The sequence below is a fragment of the Odocoileus virginianus genome, chromosome 27 (genome assembly GCF_023699985.2).
Source record: "Odocoileus virginianus isolate 20LAN1187 ecotype Illinois chromosome 27, Ovbor_1.2, whole genome shotgun sequence".
NCBI classification, from domain to species: Eukaryota; Metazoa; Chordata; class Mammalia; order Artiodactyla; family Cervidae; genus Odocoileus; species Odocoileus virginianus.
In genome coordinates this window covers 21,913,237-21,935,989 of record NC_069700.1, presented here as the reverse complement: position 1 = coordinate 21,935,989, position 22,753 = coordinate 21,913,237, and the positions used below count along the sequence as shown (strand labels likewise).

The 22,753-nt window shown below is 39.1% G+C and overlaps 1 protein-coding gene across 2 annotated transcripts; it reads left to right on the top strand.

The window, feature by feature from the left end:
- The first annotated feature begins 1,540 nt into the window (after positions 1 to 1,540).
- GLYATL3 (glycine-N-acyltransferase like 3) lies at positions 1,541 to 22,363 on the top strand. 2 transcript variants are annotated; one of them, XM_020894214.2, is made up of 6 exons: positions 1,543 to 1,681; positions 7,889 to 8,001; positions 11,522 to 11,629; positions 12,089 to 12,215; positions 16,413 to 16,536; positions 20,760 to 22,363. In XM_020894214.2, exons 2-6 carry the CDS (start codon positions 7,924 to 7,926, stop codon positions 21,184 to 21,186), a joined length of 864 nt encoding a protein of 287 aa, XP_020749873.2. In that variant the 5' UTR covers positions 1,543 to 1,681; positions 7,889 to 7,923; the 3' UTR covers positions 21,187 to 22,363. The 2 variants fall into 2 exon arrangements, with proteins under 2 accessions (XP_070312428.1, XP_020749873.2); XM_070456327.1 differs by lacking the exon at positions 7,889 to 8,001 and having other exon boundaries at positions 1,541 to 1,681.
- The last annotated feature ends 390 nt before the right edge of the window (positions 22,364 to 22,753 follow it).

Here is a 22,753-nt window from a genome sequence, read left to right as displayed (position 1 = left end):
TGATTCATATCAATGTATGGCAAAAACCGTTACAATATTGTAATTATCCTCTAATTAAATTAATTTTAAAAATGTTCATTTGGCAATGGATATTTGGTAACCTATCATTCCACGTAGAATTAAATGTATTTGAAAAAAATTTTCTTTAAACCCAAATATATATATATAAATATATATATATATTTACCCAAATTCTCCCATTTTGTGGGATTTTATGATCAATGTTTCATTTTGATTTTTTTTGTCTTGTTCTACCCATTCTTCTTTCTGATTTCATCACTTAGCTTCTGCTTCAGATAACCTGCATTAAAATTTGTCTTTGATGTTCTACTTGCTAATGACTGTACAGAAATAAAGTAAAAAAAAAGTTTAGGTTAACTTGATGAATCTATTTCAAGTTTAATTATCTTCATCCAATGCAATTTTCCTGGAAAAGATATATTTTTCCTTTTTAGCTATTTCTCATATGGCAAAAAGCTACTATTCTAGTTAGTTCAGATGTTAAATAAAGAGCAAAGAACTTTGTAAAAATAATAGAAGTTTCTTTTCTGGAACATGTATTCTAAACCTGGGAAGACATGTATATGTCCCTCCAAGTCCATAAATAACTTGGCCCCTGACTTTTTAAGGTTTTCTCTGATACTATACCTCATACCTAAAATAGTTTCTGTTCTATAAATAACAACCTCTGTTCATTTTTTAAAATCCATTTTTCTTAAATAATGTACAGGAAAGATTAGATTTATATAGGCCCCTTAGGACCATGCATGGGTATAGGTTGCCCTGGGTAACACCATTCTTAAAAAGTTATCAGTATTCCAGGATCAAAAATGCTCTTACAGAATCAAAAATGCTCTTACTTATCCAGTAATTGTCCTCTGAAACAATTTCTTCCAGTCACTTTCAACTACCAACTACCCACTGTATTACTTAAACCAACATCTTCAAATAAAGAATGCCCTAACATCTCTAGGTTTGATCTTGACTTTGTCAGACTTAAACATGGTAAACAGTATCCTCCCAATGAAGTTCTCTCTCTATACCACTGAGACATTCGTGCTATTTATTATCCTAAGGCGCAGGTATTGTGTGCTGAGATGCCCATGGTGCTTGCGATTGCAGCCAGTGGAGCCAAGTAAATTCTGAATGAATTTTCATTTGAAAGACCAAGGGAAAGGCATTAAAATTCTCAAAAAATACTCTGTTCCGTGAGGGGCCTCCTTAGAGATCACTCTCTTTCAGACTTGGAAGTTTAGAGCAGCAAATCATTTTCTTCAGAATAGACAAAAATATATAAGCACTCTGTACTGTCTTCCTATTTGTCTGGGTCCCATTCCTTTTTATTCTTTTCCATTGTATCCTGTCAGAAAGATAGGTTTTGTGTCTAGAAAACATCCATCTCTAAATCAAGATGAATATTCAGTGCCTTTTACATCATAAAACTAAATGTATTAGAAAGAGGTGGAATGAAAATACTCATGGTGATTTTTTTTCACCTGACGTCATAAACTCCTCCCTTCCTCTTGTTGTGGATACCGTGTCTTTCTCTTGCCCTCCTCTTTCTGCATAGAACTAATTAGGAAAGTAAGGTTGAAGAATTAACCAGCCTTGGACGGAGAAGGAGACACTGCACTGCCACACAGTTTAAGACCTCAGTTCCAGACTGAACTCTCAACATTAGGTAAGCATTTATTCATTAGAACAACAAATATCAAGTCATTGGTTATAATTACAAGCAGAAATGGGAGACATAGAAAGAGGAGAGATGAAATTCAACATTGTATAGGAAGACCAAACTATATTTAGGTTTACAGGAAAAGATAATTTCTTGCTGTTGTTTTGGGGTTTGGGGGTGCTTTTGTTTCTTTGCTCTCTTAAGTTTTGTTTGTTTTTTTTTGTTTTTTTTTTTAAAGTGTTTACTGAATTTGTTGCAACATCGCTTCTGTTTGATGTTTTGATTTTTGGGCTGTGAGGCATGTGGGATCTCAGCTCCCCGACCAGGGGTCGACCCCACACCTCTGCATTGAAAGGTGGTAGAGTCTTAACCACTGGACCATGAAGGAGGTCCCTCTTTGCTCTCTTAAGTTTTTATATGGAGAAAATAAGCCTTACAAAATATAAAATTATTTGCATCATGATATGGGCACACTAGAGGAACAGACATGAATCTCTCTAAACAGGAAACCTATCATCTGAAAAATAATCAGTACTATTGGATTACAAGTACTGTAAGAAGTTCTTTATTTCCTCCTTAACAAACATTCACTATTGTATTATAACTTTATGTGCTGGGCTAGCCGCTCAGTCATGTCCTACTCTTTGTGACCCCATGGACTGTAGCACCCCAGGATCCTCTGTCCATAGGATTCTCCAGGCAAGAATACTGGAGTGGGTTCCCACTGCCTTCTCCAGGAGATCTTCCCAACCCAGGGATGGAACCCAGTCTCCTGCATTGCAGGTGGATTCTTTGCCAGCTGAGCCACAAGGGAAGTCCATAAATGGCATATCACATCATAAAAACAGATACCTTACGTTTTATTTATTTATAAGAATGAATTCTAGGAGCGTGCCATGCCTTTCTTGTCTGGTTAATATTAATAACATATTTTAGCTGCTTGCTGTGTCCTGATGGGCACCCAAATGCCTCAAGAAACCTCAGTTCCTAAAACTTATGTTGAGTATAATTATTTTCCTTGAGACAGTGACTCTGCTAGTGATAAAATTTTGGGTAAAGGAAGTACAAACCTTTACTTTCCTATTCAAGAACAGGTGCTTACTTAGAAACAAACTCACAGACATAGACAACAGACTTGTGATTTCCAAGAGGTGGCGGTGGGGAGGGATGGATTGGGAATTGGGGATTAGTGGATGCAAGCTATGGAACAATAAACAAAGGTTCTACTGTATAGCACAGGAAACTATGTTCAATATCCTGTGATAAACCATAATGAAAAATAGTGTACATATATGTATAACGAATCACTTTGCTATACAGCAGAATTTAGCACATTATAAATGGACTATACTTCAATAAAATAATTTTTTAAAGAACATTGACTTATTATAGGGAATTTATAATTGAGTCATGTTCAGTTCAGTTCAGTTCAGTCACTCAGTCATGCCTGACTCTTTGCAACCCCATGAACTGCAGCACGCGAGGCCTCCCTGTCCATCACCAATTCCTGGAGTCCACCCAAACCCATGTCCACTGAGTTGGTGATGCCATCCAATCATCTCATCCTCTGTCATCCCCTCCTCCTCCTGCCCATATAACATTCTGATCTTACACTTTTCAGAGTTAATAGTTGTCATTATGACTTTCTAATGGGATTCCAAATAAAAAATATTTTATGAGACTATTTTTCATTCTTATTCTCTAAGAATTTCTCTTTTCTTTCTTGTGAGCTTTAAAATTTATCTTCATCTTTAATAAAGAAAGATCCTTATGAAATTTATCACTGTTTTCACTAAAGGATATTGTCTAGTGTTGTATATTAATTACAGTGTCCTCTTTGTGTGAACCCATGGGAGAACTGTCTCTCTGATTTTAATGTCACCAATCTGTGACCCTGCAAAATTTGTGAGTCAAAAGAGCTGTTTAGCCTAGAAAGATAAAGTGAAGCCAGAGCAAGGTAGGTTTTGATTATATAGAAGTTAGAGAACTGGACTTAATTTAGAAATGAATAAGTGAAATTTGAGCAAATACTCTGGTAAAAAGTATAAGGATAATTTTATGGGCAGTCTGAATCATGTCTATTTCTCTTTGTGTTAGCTGCTAGAAAGCTTAGAGTAAAATATGGACCCTTACCTGCAAGTATACTTGATTTTCATTGTTCGTGATAAGGTTCAAAAAGTCACCTGTGAACACTGTCTTAATTATTTTTGAGCCATTGCTCCTAAGGAAAATTCGAGATTAGGTTCCTGCAAGCCTCTGGTCACAAGGTTTTTATCGGCAGATCAATACATAACTTTGTTATATGTGTATTTTCATTTAAAGACACATTACTTATATATCTTGTTGATTATCACTGAACTTACAATCAAGAGCATTATAATCCATGCCTAAAAGAAACTTATCCAATATGTGTATTCTCCCTAGGAAGGTACATGACAGACTTTTTGCACTTAGGAACACTAAAGCACTTAAGCACTATGCTCGGGGGCCATTTTCTACAGTGAAATAGGCAACAAAAAGCAAAAATGCAGAACACGGCACTGGGACTTCCCTGGTGGCCCAGTGGTTAAGATTCCACACTTCCAATAGGGAGTTGCAGGTTCCATCACTGGTGCGGGAACTAAATCCCAACTAAGACAAACCAAAGGAAAAAAAAAAAAAACACACAACACTAACTAGACGTGTAAAGGACTTGTTTGCAGTAGGGGAGCTTGAGCAAGAAGTCAGCTTCTTCAGCTTCAACTGGCTGAAGATGTGGGCATTGGGAGGCTCCAATTTTTCACTGCCCTGTCCATGTCCACAAATGACTTCAGGATCACTGTCAGTACTGCTTTGAAGTTACAAATAACTTTAAACAAGTAGGTGAATTCACAAATATGAAATCCATGAATAAAGAGGACCAACCCTACATGCAAGATTGTACTCTATATGCCTTGCCTGCCTACTTCACTCATAACTCCGTATTTCTTTTGTATCTGTATTTCCGGTAGCCTGAATTTTTATTTTAATTTAATTTTTTATGTATTTTTCCTGTGTGTATAAGTAGTTTTGAATCCTTTGGAGAACAAACCAAACAATTAAGAAGCCATCAGCTACAAGTATTTAGAATTCCTCTTCTTTGCACTAGCGACCTTACTACATAATTGTATACAAAAAGATCTCTGAACATCAAACCTAGTAAGAGAAACATGATCAACTTCCCTTTAAAATCATTTCATTTCATTTTCTCTCAAAAGACATTGAATTAGAATTAGTGAATGTGTTTAACCTAAGGGTTTACTAAGAAGTTAAGATTGCATTTAGAGATGAGGTGAGTGAGTGAATACTCAAGCAGATACAGGACGAGGAGATAGTTAGTGGCTATACTTCCTTATCTGTCCAACCTCAACTCTGAAAACTTCCTCTTTTCAGGACTAACAGTCCATATCTCTTCCGACTCTTGCTGGGAATGCAAACACCTCAGACATACCATTCAGTGGACTGGAGCCCAGGGGGCCTGATCATAAGAAACATGCTTCTTAGAAGTTCAGACTCACATAAACTATATGACAGAGTTTTATGATGATGGATTTTAAATAAATCTACAGTCATACATTCTGAGTATCTCATAGCCACACAGAGATGCCACATAGAGAAGTCAAGTAGCTTTCTCTGTCTGGAAAATGTATTGTAAAGAAATAATCCAGCAGAAGCCTAGGTTCTCAATGTTTAGTTATCTTTGCATCCAAGAGCCTGGCTGCTCAGGGCAGGGAACAAGAGTAAGTTGGATAAGCTCTATCACATTGGATAGAGGAAAAAAAAAAACTTTTTTTTTTCTAATTCAGTCAAGACCTGATTGGAAATATGGGAGGGGAGGGGAGTTTTATTGGAAGCAAAAAGCCATGGGACAGAGCTCCCAAAATCTACAAAATGCAATTAGATAAGAATGCATGGAGTTGTGTATGTTACATTTAGGCCCTTTACATCCCTTAATTTTATCGGACTAAAATGAGCCTCCGCCTTTGCTCACGTCTGATTCATCTTTAAGCTAGGTATTTCTCTCCTCTTAACCACCTGACCCACTCAAGTTTTTCTCTGGTCTTTGCCCCACATTGTGAAAAGAAGTTTCCCTACTTAACCTAAGACTCTTCCTCTGAGCTTCATACCATGCATTCAACAACTACTTTCAGCGACCTTCCTGTGTGCCAGGCCCTGTGGTAGGTGCTGCGGACACGTCGGAGCACAGAGCAGGCATGGGTCTTTCTTCATGCAGCTCATAGGCTACCTAAGACAGGCTTATACCAAAGAAAACACAAATAAATATAAAGTTACAACTGTTGGCCTGTCCTGAAGGAAGAATTCAGAGTACAGTGAACATGTGTAATGACTTGACCCGGTGTAGACACTCACATCTCCCCAGGATCCAGTTTTGTGAACTTTCCATTTCCAGTGATTCTGATTGACACATCCCAGGGCCTCCTTCTCTCTCTCTTTCTTCCCTCTTCAGAGGAAGATGGCATTCAGAATTAATCTTAAAAAAGAATGGTGGTACAAGATGAACATGTTTGCAGGGCAGGACTAGAGACCCAAAGGTAGAAAACAGACATGGGGACACAGTGGGGGGAAGGGAAGGGTGAGATGATGCGGAAGACTAGGATTGACATATATACCCTGTACTGTGCTTAGTCACTCAGTCGTGTCCGACTCTGTGTGACCCCATGGACTGTAGGCCGCCAGGCTCCTCTGTCCACAAGAATTCTCCAGGCAAGAATACTGGAGTGGGTTGCCATGCCCTCCTCCAGAGGATCTTCCCAACCCAGGGATTGAACCCAGGTCTCCTGCATTGCAGGCAGATGCTTTACCCTCTGCGCCACCAGGGAAGCCCAAGAATACTGGGGTGGGTAGCCTATCCCTTCTCCAGGGGATCTTCCTGACCCAGGAATAGAACTGGGGTCTTCTGCATTGCAGGCAGATTCTTTACCAGCTGAGCTACCAGGGAAGCCCAACATATATACACTACCGTATGTAAATAGCTGGCTACTGGGAACCTGCAGTAGGGCAGAGGGAGCTCAGCTCCGTGCTGTGTGATGACTTAAATGGGTGGGATTGAGGGGTGGGAGGTCCAAGAGGGAGGAGATAACATATACACATAGCTGATTCCCTTCATTATATGGCAGAAACTAACACAGTATCATAAAGCAATTACACTCCAATTAAAAAAAAAAGAATTACACCCTATGCAGTGAGGCTACTGGGGAGACTGAAAAGCCCCATAGCAACCCTTGCAAGGTGGCTGGCTGCTGTGGCTTTGTCCTGGAGAACCACATTCCTGTCCCCAGTGGCACTAGCATCATCCCAACCCCTGTGTCTAAGAAATTACTGACAATAGCTTGAATTGGTGACTTTCTGTACGTCTGCCAGGGGCTGTACTGCCTCCATGGGCAACTTTCCCAGGGCCATTTTTTTTTTTTTTTTTTTGCACTTGCTGAAACATATTTACCTGACCAAAGATTGAACCCATGTCCTTGGCAGTGAAAGCAGGGAGTTCAGTTCAGTTCAGTTCAGTTCAGTTCAGTTCAGTTCAGTTCAGTCGTGTCCGACTCTTTGTGACCCCATGAATCGCAGCACGCCAGGCCTCCCTGTCCATCACCAACTCCCGGAGTTTACTCAAACACATGTCCATCGAGTCGGTGATACCATCCAGCCATCTCATCCTCTGTTGTCCCCTTCTCCTCCTGCCCCCAATCCCTCCCAGCATCAGGGTCTTTTCCAATGAGTCAACTCTTTGCATGAGGTGGTCAAAGTATTGGGAGTTTCAGCGTCAGCATCAGTCCTTCCAATGAACACCTAGGACTGATCTCCTTTAGGATGGACTGGTTGGATCTCCTTGCAATCCAAGGGACTCTCAAGAGTCTTCTCCAACACCACTAAATAACTTTTGATGCCATTTCCAAGACCTACAGCTAGCTCACTCTTGAAAGAGATCACCAAGTCTTCATATTAGGAATTCACCGACCATCTTAAGACCCACACCAGAGTTTCTCTGCAGAAGACCCTGGCTCCAGTTGTAGCCACCATATCATTTTACATGAGGAAAAGTGAATGAAGCCCAGTTTAAAAAAACAAACAAACAAATGAACCAAAAAGACAAACAAAAATCTTCAAGGATCTTTCTGGGTAGATTTAAATACTAACAGACAAAAATTAAATACATCCTTCCATGTTTTTAATTAGGGGTGGAATTCCTAGCTTTCTACTCTCCAGAGAACATGCCGGTTCTTAACTGTTCTACCAAATTACTGATCCTGGAAAAAATGCTGAAGAGTCACTTTCCTGAATCACTTAAGGTATGAAACATTGAATAGTTATATCTTCTTTGTTTTATTAATCTGTGAGATAACATCAGACTTATAGCTGTTTCCCAAATTTTCTTGATGGTAAGACTCTGGGAGTACTTGGTAAACATACAGTTTCCCAGTCCCCTCCTGCTAGAGATTGATTCAATGGATTGGGGATACAATGCAGTAAGTTATATTTTTGACAGTCTTGCTAGACACCTTCTAGGAAAATTCAGGCTGTGCTGGACTGGACTATTTATGAAGTAAATTTCAGTTCTAAATTTTATTAAATAGCAGAAGGGCGATTCTTTCTTGTTAAATTTTTATTTTTTAAAAACTTCTAAATTCAGATTAGTCGACTTGACCTGAATGGTATGTATAATTTTTAAAAAATATCTTTCACATTATCTCATTTGAGCTTCAAAAACACCTAATCAATCCCTCTCTAAAATTAATTCCTCTGTAATGTTAGAACCTCTGAATAGGCAGATATTTACATTATAATTTTACAGATAATATTACTGAATAACTTCCCCATTTCCAGGTGCTAGAATTCAGATTTAAATCTAGATTATCACATTTCAAATTGAGTGTTCTTTGGAAATGCTTGCCTCTCACAACAACATCTGAAGTAAGAATTAAGGAAATGAACCGTATAGGCATAGATGCCTTTCTGAGAAATCTCCTCTTTCATAGCTGCTTAGCTCTTTGCTCCTAATTTCTTATTTTTCCTACCCTGAGTCTTTTTATCCATAAATCTCTTTATCCTCCTTTAATGATTTCATTGTTATATAATGCCTGGCTTTGTTCTCTGACCACTGTTTCAAAATACCCTTTCAGGAAACACTAAGTCCTTTCGTGAATAAAAAAGATAAAGAAAAGATAGTCTCAGTTGCTTCCTCTTCCTCCATCCACTGGCATTTATAGCTGCATATTTTATAATTCCACTTTAGGCTTAAAGTTTAGTTTAGTTGCTCAGTCATGTCCGACTCTTTGCGATCCTGTGGATTGTAGGCTACCAGGCTCCTCTGTCCCCTGGATTTTCCAGGCAAGAGTGCTGGAGTGGGTTGCCATTTCCTTCTCTAGAGGATCTTTCCGACCCAGAGATTGAACCCAGGTCTCCCGCACTGTAAGCAGACACTTCACTTTCTGAGCCACCAAGGAAGTCTTTAGGCTTAAATGTTTAAATATCCTTCCAGATTTCCTTCACAAGCTCTACCTGCCATTTCTCTAGCGTTTTTACTCCCTCCTAGCCACTTTGCATCTCCTCTCAACACTCACTCTTTGGATAAATAAATTATTGAAAGGATTTGTTGGTTTTCTTATTGGAGAACAATGCTTTACAATGTCGTATTGGTGTCTGCCACACAACAACATGAACCAGTCATAATATAGACTGATTCTATATTATATAGACTGATTCTTTAGAGGCCCTCCCTGTAAAGCCTTCCCCTCCCATCCCATCCCACACCTCTAGGTTGTCACAGAGCACCAGTCTGGGCTCCCTGTGTTATATTGCAGCTTCCCATTAGTTATCCATTTTACACATGATAACATATATATGTCAATGCTACTTTCTCAATTTATCCTACCATCTCCGTCCCCCTGTGGTTTCAACCCATGCCAAAGCTTTCAATTGGTTCTGATCTTTTACTAGTTATTTTTTCAGAATCTGAGTATTGTAAAGAGGTTTTTTTTTTCTTCTGTGTGAACATTTCAATCATGTTTAAGTTCCATTCTTGAATAAGGATTATGTTTTCCTCATGTGAAACTGTTTTAATAAATGTATTACTCCATACACATAAGATCATCAATTCCAGACTTTAATCATGAAGAGAACAAGCATGACCCTTCCAGGTTACTTTAGTTTGTGGATTTTCACTAAGTATGATCCATGTTGCACGTTAGCATTAGACTACATTTGGAAAGATACAGTCTATGCAAAAATTTGAGTGAGGTCTCAGTTTGGGTAAGACAGAAGAAAGTTGGATCATCTTCTAGGCATTGAGATGAGGCAAGTGATTTGAACTAAGATAGTGATAAAGGAGGTAAAATGTAGGCTCTGAAGCCCTTATACTTTAACTTTTTTCTTTGAAGTATAACACTAGAAGGGGCTTGACAGGTGGTGCTAGTGGTAAAGAAACTGCCTGCCAATGCAGGAGACATAAGAGGCCCTGGGCTGGGACGATCCCCTGGAGGAAGGTATGGTAACCCACTCCGGTATTCTTGCCTGAGGAATCCCATGGACAGAGGAACCTGGAGAGCTATGTCCATAGGGTCACAAAGAGTCAGATATGACTGAAGCAAATTGGCACACACCCACATAACGCTAGGAAATGCACGAAACAGGATACAGCTCAGTGAATTTTCTCAAAGTGAATATCTATGTAATTTCTACTCCATTCAAGAAAGAACAGTACATCAAACACCATTCTTCCCCCACTCCATACTCTTTTCCTCTCAATATCTTTCCCTGGTCTCCCATAGTAACCACTATTAACGTCTAAAGTCATCATTTAATTCTGCCTGTCTTTGAATGTAATATAAATTGGATCACACAGTAAGTATCTTTTTGAACTTAGCTTCTCTGGCTGGACAAGCTCAATACCATGTTGCTCTTTTGCAATCCATGGTAGGAATATGCCACAATTTATTTATTCCACTGTGGCTGGATATTGTTTCCAGTTTCTGAATACAGTATTATAAAGATGCTGCTGTGAACACTGGCCTATAGTTTAGCTCTCCTCCTTACCACCACAACTTTATCTTCTCTAGAAGCACACAGGTAACATATGAAAGTTGCTTTGTGGGACTGACATCTTTGATTCTTAGTGGAGAAGAAAGTGTGAAAAGTCACAGAATGGAATTCTAAGATACTTCAGTATTATTTAGTCAATAAGCCTTTGGTCATCTCTGTCAGACTCCATGGGTATAACAGTGAATAATACATAGTTACAACCCTCAGGGAATGCTGATACAGACCTGCTCTATCAAATCTGAAATGCAGGATATGCTTTGGTTTTTTTTTCTGGGGGACAGTATCTCAGTCTCAAGTGATATTTAATTGTAATTCAGGGTTTAAAGAGTAGTTGTACTTCACATATGATGTTCAGATAGTGTAGTAAATTTCAAAAGCAGCTGCACATCAAAATTACCCATAGAACTTTTAAAAGATATATGAACTCTAAATCTAGATATCAGACGCTGATTCATTAAGTATTACTGACCTATGTTCCAAGTCCCTGTCTGGTAAGCCTATTGATTTGGCACCTCTCACCATTGTGCTGAAAAAACACTACGTTTTGGGAGCATTTTCATAGACTGTCATAGACACGTTAACAGTTTTCATGTGCACTGATGAAATAACAAGGGAGAAGTCTATATGTGTGTGGGTTGTAAATACATGTGTGTATATTTATCTTTCCCCTCATGACCATAACTTTGCAGTAGTACAAGAAATGAGAAGAGTAATAAGCATCTAAAATGGTTAATAATATGACTAGCCATTCCTCTGGGTTCTCTGCCTCAGGTTTATGGAGCAGTGATGAACATAAATCGTGGGAATCCCTTTCAAAAGGAAGTGGTATTGGATTCGTGGCCTGACTTCAAAGCCATCATCACACGGCGGCAGAAAGAGGTACAGATTTAAAAGGCAAAAAAAGAATTGGTGCCAACTGGAATGAAAAGATGAAGTAAAGGGGAGATTGTAGCCATCACAGATTAACAAGCTATACACCTCACCATTAGCTTCTAATTTGACTGGCTTTGGAGTATCAGACACATGGAAACCTCCAGTCTAAATGCATTCACTAGGATGCTTTCTCTAGTGTTTGACAGTCCCTAGAAGCATAAAGCAGATATGCTTGTACACACTAGTTTTCCCACTGGGTTGATGATTCCTTATGATCATTGGCTTTAGTCATATGGATAAATATGAAAGAAGACTAAAAAAGACAGCATCCTCCCCATTCTGCCTCTAAGACAAAGGAGAGGCTCACTTGATCAAAGGTGGTGTCCTGACCTCATTAGGAAAGTACTGGAGTTCTATATCTAGAGGATGTGTTTTATGTGTTTGTGATTATGTCTTCTGTCTTAGGCTGAGACAGACAACCTGGACCATTATACTAATGCCTATGCTGTGTTCTACAAAGATGTCAATGCTTACCGACAGCTGTTGGAAGAACATGGTGTTATCAACTGGGACCAAGTTTTTCAAATACAGGGTGGGTCAAGTACAAGACACTAGACAGGCATTTTTTTTCTCCTTTTTGTCATATCTATCAGATATATAAATATGATGCACTTTTCACACATGTAAGCACACATATGTACAAATACACTTACATACATTTTATATATTAACAGTTTATGTATTACAGTATTGTAGCAATACTTTTTTTTATTGCTAATGAGGTTTGGCCTTTGTGGTTGGCAGAGGCCATTTAAATGAGGCTGCTTTTAAGCGATTTTTTTTTTCCCCAAAAATGGTATCAGTGAATAGCACAGGATATTTCTCCTTATTACTTCTAACCCTCTCCTATCATAATCTTTTAAAGTAAATCTAATTTAAGTCTAAGCCAATAGGTAAGCCTTTGTTCTTTCTAAAGCAAATGATTGTTGAAAAAGATAATCATCTGGTCTACATAGGATAAACTGAAATGATTTTATAAGGAAAGAGTATATGTGGGCTCCAAAGAGATAACTACATAGCCATCAATGCTTCTGGAAGAACTTTAGGCCAAGAAACAGATTATGACTTTTGATTATTTGGATGGATAGCTTTGGCTTCAGTGTATCACTTGCTCTCTCAACTTTTTATAATGATTGGGAGTTGATATAGGCAATGAAGTTACTGTGTATAGCTCTTCCAGTGAAATGAGTTCCTTGATCATTTGACAAGAATGTAGGAACCCCCATGTTAGATATATAAATTCTGGTAATTTTTATCAGCCAGAAATAGCTGAAGCCCTCTACAAGAAAAGTTTCTGTCCAACTATAATGATTTATGTAAATTCATAACCTAAAAACTTGGGATGTTATATATATTAAAAAAAAAATCCCTTTGCAAATGCTCAAAAAGACTTTATAGAAGCAGTTCTAAACTCTCCCACACATTTACAGATTTACCTCTGTTATGCTGGTTAGAAGTGAGGCATAATTCAACCACTTGCTTATCTAAGTAACAATTCAGAAAAATCTCACCAGGATTACTTTAATGTGGAAATGAATATATCTCCTCCTTAATGTGAAAAGTCATGGCAGTAACTGGATGGATTTTTGTATTGTTGGTTAATATCCTCAAATCCCCTGAATTCATCATTATGGAGAGACCATCCCTCTAATTGCCAATACTTTTTTTCAGAAGGCTGAGCTATTAGTTGTGAGTTATACACATTTTAACTGATAATCATCTTTCCTGAGGGTTTGGTGGGGAGAGATGTGAATTATAGCACCTAGTATAGCTGGAATGGTAAAACCCCTCATTTACCATGTAGAGTAGTACAGGCTCTTGACTTCTGATGTGGTCTCAACTGTAGGTTTCTGTGGTAAGAACTATAATCTCTTTAGGACACTGAATAGCTTCTAAGAAGTCATCAGGGTCTTTACTATTATTCAGAGAACCTGAAAGGGTGGCGTTTCTATAACATCTCTAAATCATGAGCCTCCCTAAAAGCTTATCAGCTAGACATAAACAGCCTTTTACTTTCTGCCAGTGCAGGCTAGGTCAGAACTAGCCTGCTAGTTGGGCTGGTGGATAGATCAGGATTTAGGCAGTGAAGCTGTTTCAGTACTGGGTGTTTAGAACAAGAACACACCCTGCATGGGAATGCCTTTGTCATTTTTAATCTAAGAACCATCCACAAACAATGTTAAATCAGGGTTAATCCTCTAACAGACTCAGAGGAGCCAAACTCCTTGCCTTTGCCATACCCAAGGGCAAGAAACAAAACTATGCACAATTGTCCAGACAGACCCTGCTGGCTGCTCACTGCTAGCTGCATGGATGAGAGAGCTTGTCTACAGGAGCACCAGCCTGAAAGTTTCAAAGGCCTGCTCAAAAAATGCTCAAAAAAATGCCCTCAAGTTCTGGATTATTCAGTTAGCAACCCTTCCCCTTCTAAGGCGGTGGAGTGGACGATAGCAGAATGAGAAGCGGAGGTTCCTTCTTCCTTGGGAAAGGAGAAAATCATTTGTTAAAAGTGATACCCTGTCAACAGATAGAAGGACGTGATCCACAGCACCATGGAGAGATGATCGGCAAAATCTAAACAAATCCTGTTGTTTGGTGATTAAAGGCCCCAAACAGCAGGATTCGCTGACAAAAGTTTTTAAAGGGGGGAGAGAGGAGTTTAGTGGGAATCGAAAGATCTGTTGATGAAAAGACTCACAGGACAAAAAATGGGCAAAATCAAACTACAGTGTTTAAGGATGCAGGCTTGGATAATAAAACTGTAAAGAAAACAAGAAAATGGTTGTCTTAAAAATTATTATAATGATTATTTTTGGAGGAGAGAGAAGGAATTGTGATTAAAAGATTGGGAGAGTGATACATAGAAGGGAGCTCATCAAATTCTATCTGTGGCTTTAGAAGTAGTTAAAATGTATGCAATTATTACTAATTAAGCTATCCCCTTTATGCAGTTTTTGTTACCTGTTACATCTTATAAGTCTAAAATGTTATGTTTTAATTTTAGGATGACTTAGAAAGAATTGACTCAGTCTAACTTAGGAGAAAAAAGTTCTGTTGGAACTACCATCCACACCTTGAGTCAGCATGGCTCACTGCCACTTAGATGTAATTCAGTGTTTTAATACGGAGTGCTAGCCACAGCATCTATAATTTTAATAGCATTAACTAGAAGACTTGCTTATCTTTTCTTAGACTTAACTCCCTGATGGAGAAGCCAAGGCTCAGAGCACATTCTGTGTTCACCAGGACCTGCCGTTCATGTTTTCTTCAAGAGGAAGTGATTTCCTAGGAGAAGGAAACAAGCAATTAGATATGAAAGAAGTGGGAAAGTCAGTTTCCAGAGGATTCAAGCCATCAGCAGCCAGAATGGAAAGGACAGAGCAGATCAGCATTTGGAGAAGCAGAAGTCAGTTCTAAGTAAACAAGCCCCATGTGCCATGCTGTAATTACTATCAGAATAGAGACCATGGCATTCTTGAGTACCACTCTGGAGCTGTGCCCAGTTCAGTGCTTTACATACAACAGGGACTGAATAAGGGTTTATAGAGAATACAGTATAGCTATGACAAACGAGTGAGTTCTGGGTAAGTTAAGTTCAGAATAAACCTCACCAGTCTAAGTTTATATATTGACATTGCTGTGATGGGCATTTAGGCAGGAGACTGAAAGACAGTCTTTAAAGTGAGATTGCCCTGCCAAATAAATTGAAGCTCTTTCATATTTCTAGAGCTAGAAAACATCCCTTACTACCCTCAGGTGCTTAAGAGCATCTTAGAAGTCAGGAAAATAAAAGTTCCCATAAGACATTACAAATTCTTTTTTTTTTTTTTTTAACTTTTATTTGCATTTATTTTCTGCGGCATTTATTCCCGGGCCATAAGTTTTTGTTTCTTCAGTTTCTTCTGGGATATCTTTTTCTTCTGTGCAACCTCCTCTTCTGGTTTAGGAACAATCTGTTCTTTTTCAGTAAGGATCATCTCAGTGTGGCAGGGAGAGCTCATGTAGGGGTTGATCTGACCGTGAGCTCTGTAAGTCCTGCACCGCATCTTGGGGGCTTTGTTCACTTGGATGTGCTCAATGACCAGAGAATCTACATCTAAGCCCTTAAGTTCAGCATTACTCTCTGCATTTTTGAGCATATGTAGTAAAAATTCAGCGCTCTTTTTGGGCCACCGACCCTGCGTCCAGCCCCACTGTTTGGCCTGTGCACACCTACCAACTCCACCATTGTAACGACGGAATGGCACACATTGCTTCTTTAAAGTGACATCCTTCAGATACTTGGTGGCTTTTCGGATATGCATACCCTTTATGGCCTGGGCAGTCTCACGAGTGTTCTTAAAGTGAACACGAAGATTTGAACCTCTTGATTTGCATGATTTTGTGGGGTTTTCTGGGTCGAGTGAATAGCGCACCATTTTCAAGGGTCAGCTCAGGCCGCTTACCGGAAAAGCAAGACATTACAAATTCTTAAGGGATAGTCCCATTGGAAATTCCCATGGAAGATCATGATCAACATGGATATTTGAAAATATCATACAAGACTTGAAAATCAGACAAAGGAGTAGCTCTGATAATACATATAAGAATACAAGGTGGTTAGGATAATACAAGGTGGGAAACTGGTGGTATTGATTATACCAAGTGTAGAAATACTATAACAAATTTCCTTTTGGCATTTTCAGATAAAGCGTCCACATTTTTTTTCATTGTGTGTTTCCACATACAGGGCTGCAGAGTGAATTATGTGATGTTTCCAAGGCTGTTGCCGACTCAAAGCAGGTGGATGTAAAGCTAGCTTCCTTCAAGGCTGTTTGCTTACCTACGGTTTCAACTGCAGACACGAGTTTCTTGTATGTAAACCAAGCTTCTCTTTCTGGGGGAGAACTTATGCTATGGGCGTACAAACTACAGTACCTGGAGTACTTAATACCATTAAGGAATATTCTGGGATGTTGGATATAGGTGACTGAATCTAAATGTGTGTGTGTGTTTACTCTTTTCCTTTTGCTCATAATTTTCCTGCAAAATCAAATCTGTGTCTCTGTCCATAGTAATTAACTATGGACAGTTTTTTCACAGAATACACAGAAAAAAATCATTTCTTGGGCATCATCCTCCTCCAAATAATTCTAAATAACTTCTGCTGTCTGCGCCCAAGGTGGTTATAATTGTTTTTTGTTGTTTCAGGGACGAAGATGTTTAACTGGCTTACGTGTCTTTTATGCCAGGCACTAAATGTTTTAAAGTTTTAAATACGTTGTCTCTTGAATCCTTTCTACAACCCTATAAAGCAGTACCATTATTATTCCCTTTTTGAACAGAATTGAAATAACACACAGGCACAAACTGTAGAGCCAGAAACAATCAAATCTGATTCCAGAATCCAGCCCTTCAGAACATGTGTTGGTTTATATCTGCATTCTTTCTTTTTTTTTAATATCTGCATTCTTTTACTTTGTGGTCCCTGATCTGTCGTTCACTAGTTACTTTCCATCTTGCCTTACCTTTCTGCGTGTGTGTGTGTGTGTGTGTGTGTGTGTGTGTGTGTGTGTTAGTCACACAGTGTGTCTGATTCTTTGTGACCCCATGGACTCTAGACTGCCAGGCTCCTCTGTCCATAGGATTCTCCAGGCAAGAACAGTGGAGAGAGTTGCCAGTTTCTTCTCCAGGTTATCTTTCTGAGCCTCAATCAGTTCTTTGTAAAAATGAACCTATAATATCTTCTTGGAGTGTTTCTTGTAAGCAAATGAAACCTGATATCTGAAAAGTATATTCACATTCAGTGAATGTTACTTTTCTTCACTTCTGTGGTGTATGTTGAAGTAATTATTGAGCAAAACAAGACTAAACCTAGAAAAGAACTGAAACTTTAAGTCACATAAAGCAACTGGATTTTACTGTGACTTTTTCAGTTATGAAAATTTTCAAACACAAGAGTTGAGAAACTAGTGTAATTACTAGTGTAATTAACCTCCAAAACCAATATACTTAAAAAAAACCCTTAAACATCTGCCTCTTTCAACCACAAAATAATGCAGTTCTCAGTTTTGTTTGTTCTTCATTCAATTCCAACTGTAACCTTTTCAACAATACATTTTCCTATTAATTGAATTTAAAAAATATAACCAAGTTTGTGCTCATTAAATATACATGTATATTTTAAAAATATACAAAAAGTACTAGATTTATATGTTAGGAATCTTTTATCCAGACCTCTATCTTTCCCACCCCTTGATTTATTCTAAAGGAAATATCTTAGATATTATTCCATTATACTTAAATATTATATCTCCAAAAGAATTATTATTATTATTATTTTTTTGGCCAGGCCTCACAGCTTGTGGGTTCTTATTAATCCCTGGTGGTTCAGATGGTCAATAATCTGCCTGCAATGCAGGAGAGCCCAGTTCAAACCCTGGGTTGGGAAGATCCCCTGGAGGAGGGCATGGCAACCCATTTCAGTATTCTTGCCTGGAGAATCCCCATGGACAGAGGAGCCTTGTAGGCTACAGTCCATGGGGTCAAAAAAAATTGGACATGACTGAGTGACTAAGCATAGCATAGCATGGCTTGTGGGATCTTATTAATAGCTCCCCCATCAGGCATCGAACCCTGGCCCCAAAAGTGAACACGTTGAATTCACTCAGGGAATTCCCAAGAATTTTTTTTATTAAAGTGCTATAGTAACATCACCTCTGTGTCAGGGGTCCCCCAGACCACCTACAAGTTCAGTGATTGGCTAAGAGGACTCACAGGACTCAATATATTTAGTTGTGGCTATAGCTTATTATAATGAAAAGATACAAAGCAAAATCAGCACAGGGGAAAAAGGTGCTTTGGCAAAGTCCAGAGGAAACCAGGCACAAACTTTCCAGAGGCCTCCCTGAGCAGAGTCAGACAGTATTCATTTGATTCCCAGCAATGAGTTGTGACAACACAGATAAGAATTTTTTATTGGAGGTGCCCTTTGCAAAGCAGGCACCAATTTCCTAGACTCCCAGGAGGAAAACAGGTGTTCAGCATAAATTACATTGTACAAACAGTCCAAGCTAACCACTCTTAGCAGTTCTGGGAATGGCAGGACTCCTCCAGTAATCCAAAAGTACCAGACGCCTAGCCAAAGGCCAACCTGGCGAGCAGGTTCTCTAAAAATAGTGGCCTTAAGCCTGCTTTGTTAGCTCTTTCCTTAATATTTTGTGAACACTATTTCCTAAATATAAAATGACCTGTTAGTAGTCCCATTTCCCCAATTATCATAAAACTTTTAGCACTTTATTTGTTTTGAATAAGCACCTGGTTATTATATGCAACTGGTTAATATCTCTCTTAAGTTTCTTTTGACAGACAGGTATCCCTTTCATCTCTTTTTATTTCTTATGTTACTTTTGGTTGAAAAAAAAATCAGGCTATTGGTCCTTTAGAGTTTCCCACAGTCTGTCCAATTCAATAGACATGAATTTGAGCAAATTCCAGGAGATAGTGAAGGACAAGGAGGCCTGACATGCTGCAGTCCATGGGGTTGCAAAGAGCCGCTCACAACTGAGGTACTGAACAAGCCTGTTTGCTGTCATATCCCTGAAATGTTATTTAAAATTTTCCTCAATCCCCCGTCAGATTTGTTTAAATCAGATTTTTACTTGAGTTGCTGCTTTCTGCATAGGAAGTTAGACAATTTGTCTTTAAAACCTATATCATTACCCAAATTTGTACACTTTATTTTGGATACCCGCCCTTCACATACAAGGTCATTTTCTCGAATGTCCCTCCTGAAACACATGGTTTAGTGTTTTTATTTGTAGTGACATAACTACCTGAAGCTTCTTTGACTTTGTTCTAAAGTTTATTTTTGAGAATTAAATGAAAAAATCCTATTAAGCCAGTTATTGCCTGCATTTATTTATATTCTTTCCCCCTGCTTAGTGGTTAGGCGAATGGCCCAGTTCCAGGTCTCACAGAATACCTGAAATATGAGCTAACATTGCATAACCACTAATAAAAGAAAACACAAACTTGTACTTCATAAAGAAGGACATAGTACAGGACCTCCCTGGTGGTCTAGTGGCTAAGATTTCACACTCCCAATTCAGGGAGCCCAGGTTCAATCCCTGCTCAGAGAACTAGATCTCACCTGCTACAACTAAAAGATCCAAAATGCTGAAACTAAGACCTGGAGCAGTCAAGCAAATATTTAAAAAATGACATAGTGAGATTCATATCAGTGGCCTCTTAACTGGGAATGGTCTTAGGATATTGATAACTTCAAGCATGAAAGAAAATTCAAAACACAACCAGCCCCCAGAGACTTGCAACAAAGTAACCTATCTCAGTTCTTAGAAACTGCAACAATTTCTGTCCTTTTTGTTTGTTTGTTTTTTTAATCTTAACACTCATGGATTTTGAAACCTTCTTCCAGAATGTTTAGGGAAAGGTCTGAAAGAGCTAGCATTTCTTAATCATCTACAAATGCCTAGAACATTAAGCAGTTTATATTTCTTTTCTGGACATGGCTGCATAAATATAGGAGTCTTATCCTAAAACATTTATTGTTACCAAGAAAAAGGTTAGGGGCCCAAGTATCTGGACTTATTCAAGGCCTCAGAGAGGGTGTCAGCAGACTCAGGACTTAATAAGAACAAGTCTGAGGTTTATTCTCCAGAAAAATGAAACCCTTCCCTTCATCTATTCTGAGGACAATAACAAGTGGGCATAAAATTTGAAGGAAAGACTTAGACTCAATATAATGGGTGTTTCGTCCTGTTGGAAATGAAATCCTAAAAGATGTTTGTAAGTGGTAAGTGATGGGTTTTTATTTATTGAAAATATTCTAGTATTTGCAAGGCACTGTCTCCAGGATGCTTTCTCAGTTTGAATCAATGTAAAAAGAGAGGTAGTTGGGGAATTCCCTGGAGGTCCAGTGGTTGGGACAGGGTACTTTCACTGCTGGGGCCAGGTTTGATCCCTGGTGGGAGAACTAGGATCCCCCAAGGTTTGAAGTGAATTAAAAAGAGAGAAATACTTGGTTGTGGTCATGTGATCCCGAGTTTATATTTCTTCCCCTGTCATTTTCTTCAAGGATGAGTTCTTCCCTACGACTAACCTACCTGAGTGTTGCTGATGTTGACTTACTCAACCAGACTTGGTCTCGGGGCGGCAATGAACAGTGTCGCCGATACATCACCAACCTCATCTCCTGCTTCCCCAGTGTGTGTGTCCGTGATGACAAGGGGAACCCCATGTCTTGGTCTATGATGGACCAGTTTGCCACCATGTGCCATGGCTACACCATGCCTGAGCATCGCAGGAAAGGTTATAATCAGCTAGTGATCCTCACGTTGGCCAGAAAGTTGCAAAGCCGGGGATTCCCCTGTCAAGGCAACATCGTGGATGACAACACGACATCCATTAACCTCGCGAAGAGCATCCACGGTGACTTCTTGCCTTGTCGGTTCCATAGGCTGATTCTCACTCCTCCAGCTTTCGCTGGGCAAGTTCACCCTTAGCCCATTGGAACTCCAGGCGTTCTCTTCCTTTTTCTGAATATACACATACTCCTTAGCTGCCAATGAGGGAAAAATTAAAACTAGGATCAGGGGGACTTTAAATTGTTGAAAAAGACCAGAAGACAAACAGGCTTAGGCTGGGAAGCCCTAACTCTCCCTGTCTCAAATTTCTACAGTAGTGACGATAGGGGTCAGAAACAGCTGTGACTAGAAACAGGATAACTATCTTCCTTTAGGATCCACTGCAGGAAGAAGGCTCTAAAGCCAGCAGTCTTAGCACAGGAGCAGAAATGACTGCATGAGAACAAATGACGATCATGGGCGAACCTGGATACTGCATTATCATTGCCCTTGGGCTCATGCCCGCTTTTCTACAACCACACCGGCATCCTACAACCGTAAATAACACTCTCCTGTGCCTGCCACTGCTCTGTCTCCCCGAATCTCTTCCTACCACCTGTGACTCAGGTTCTCTGTAGACCATCCTGCCTTCCCCCCTCCCCCCTTTAATTCCTGTCTTTCCTCTAGCCTATAGTTTTTCCCTGGGAATGTTTGAATGAATGGTTCTCACATTTTAGTGCACTTCAGAATCACCTGGAGGGCAGGTTGCAACAAAGATAGCTGAGTCTCTCCCCACAGCCCCTGATTCAGTTTGAGGATGGGTCTGAGGTCAGGCCTGAAAATTTGTACTTCTAACAAGCTTCCATTTCTCAGTTGCCTTGGATGGAGGAATGAACACATGAGCATTTTAAAAGCTAGAAGCAGATGCTCTCAGCGTAAGACTGGACACTGCCTATCACCTATTCCAGCCCCCTTGTTCATAATCAGCTTTCTCATGGAAAACTAAGAGGTCTATTTATGTAGGTGTGCATTTGGTATGCAAATATAAACATACATATACATATATTGTCACTTCTTTCTTACTTCTGTATGCATCCGTACATACTCAGAGAATTGTGGTAAGATAGTAAACTTTAGTTTATTCTCATTGCATGTGAATATTTGTGGACCAAAGAAAATGACTTCTTCAAGATTATATAGATAACCAGTGCTAGAGGTTGAGCCAGAATGGTGTTATGTTGATTTCAAACTGTTTTCTTTTCACTAGACCATGTATCTTTTTAAGAAATGTAAAATAAATTTAAATGATTAAATAATAAAATCAACATCTCCTTCATCTTTTATTCTTGTCAGTAATTTTTTTTTTAAATTTGGGTTCCAATTGCTTCTGTCTGTGTATCTTTCAAGGACAGTAAAGGAAGAGATAAACATCACAAGCTGTGTTCTTCTATCTGCAATAAAAGCCGACACAAACAATGGTTGGATTTGTTTAGTCTGGATAAAATTGACTCAGCCATATAGAAAATATATGGCTTATATGGTTTCTTACTGTGTGGAGGTCACAAAAATCTCAACTACAAAGATAAGAGGAAATCTAAATTTTAGGTGTTTATTCTGAGAAAAATAATGGAGAAGGAAATGGCAGCCCAGTCCAGTACTCTTGCCTGGAAAATCCCATGGACGGAGGAGCCTGGTAGGCTACGGTCCATGGGGTCGCAAAGAGTCG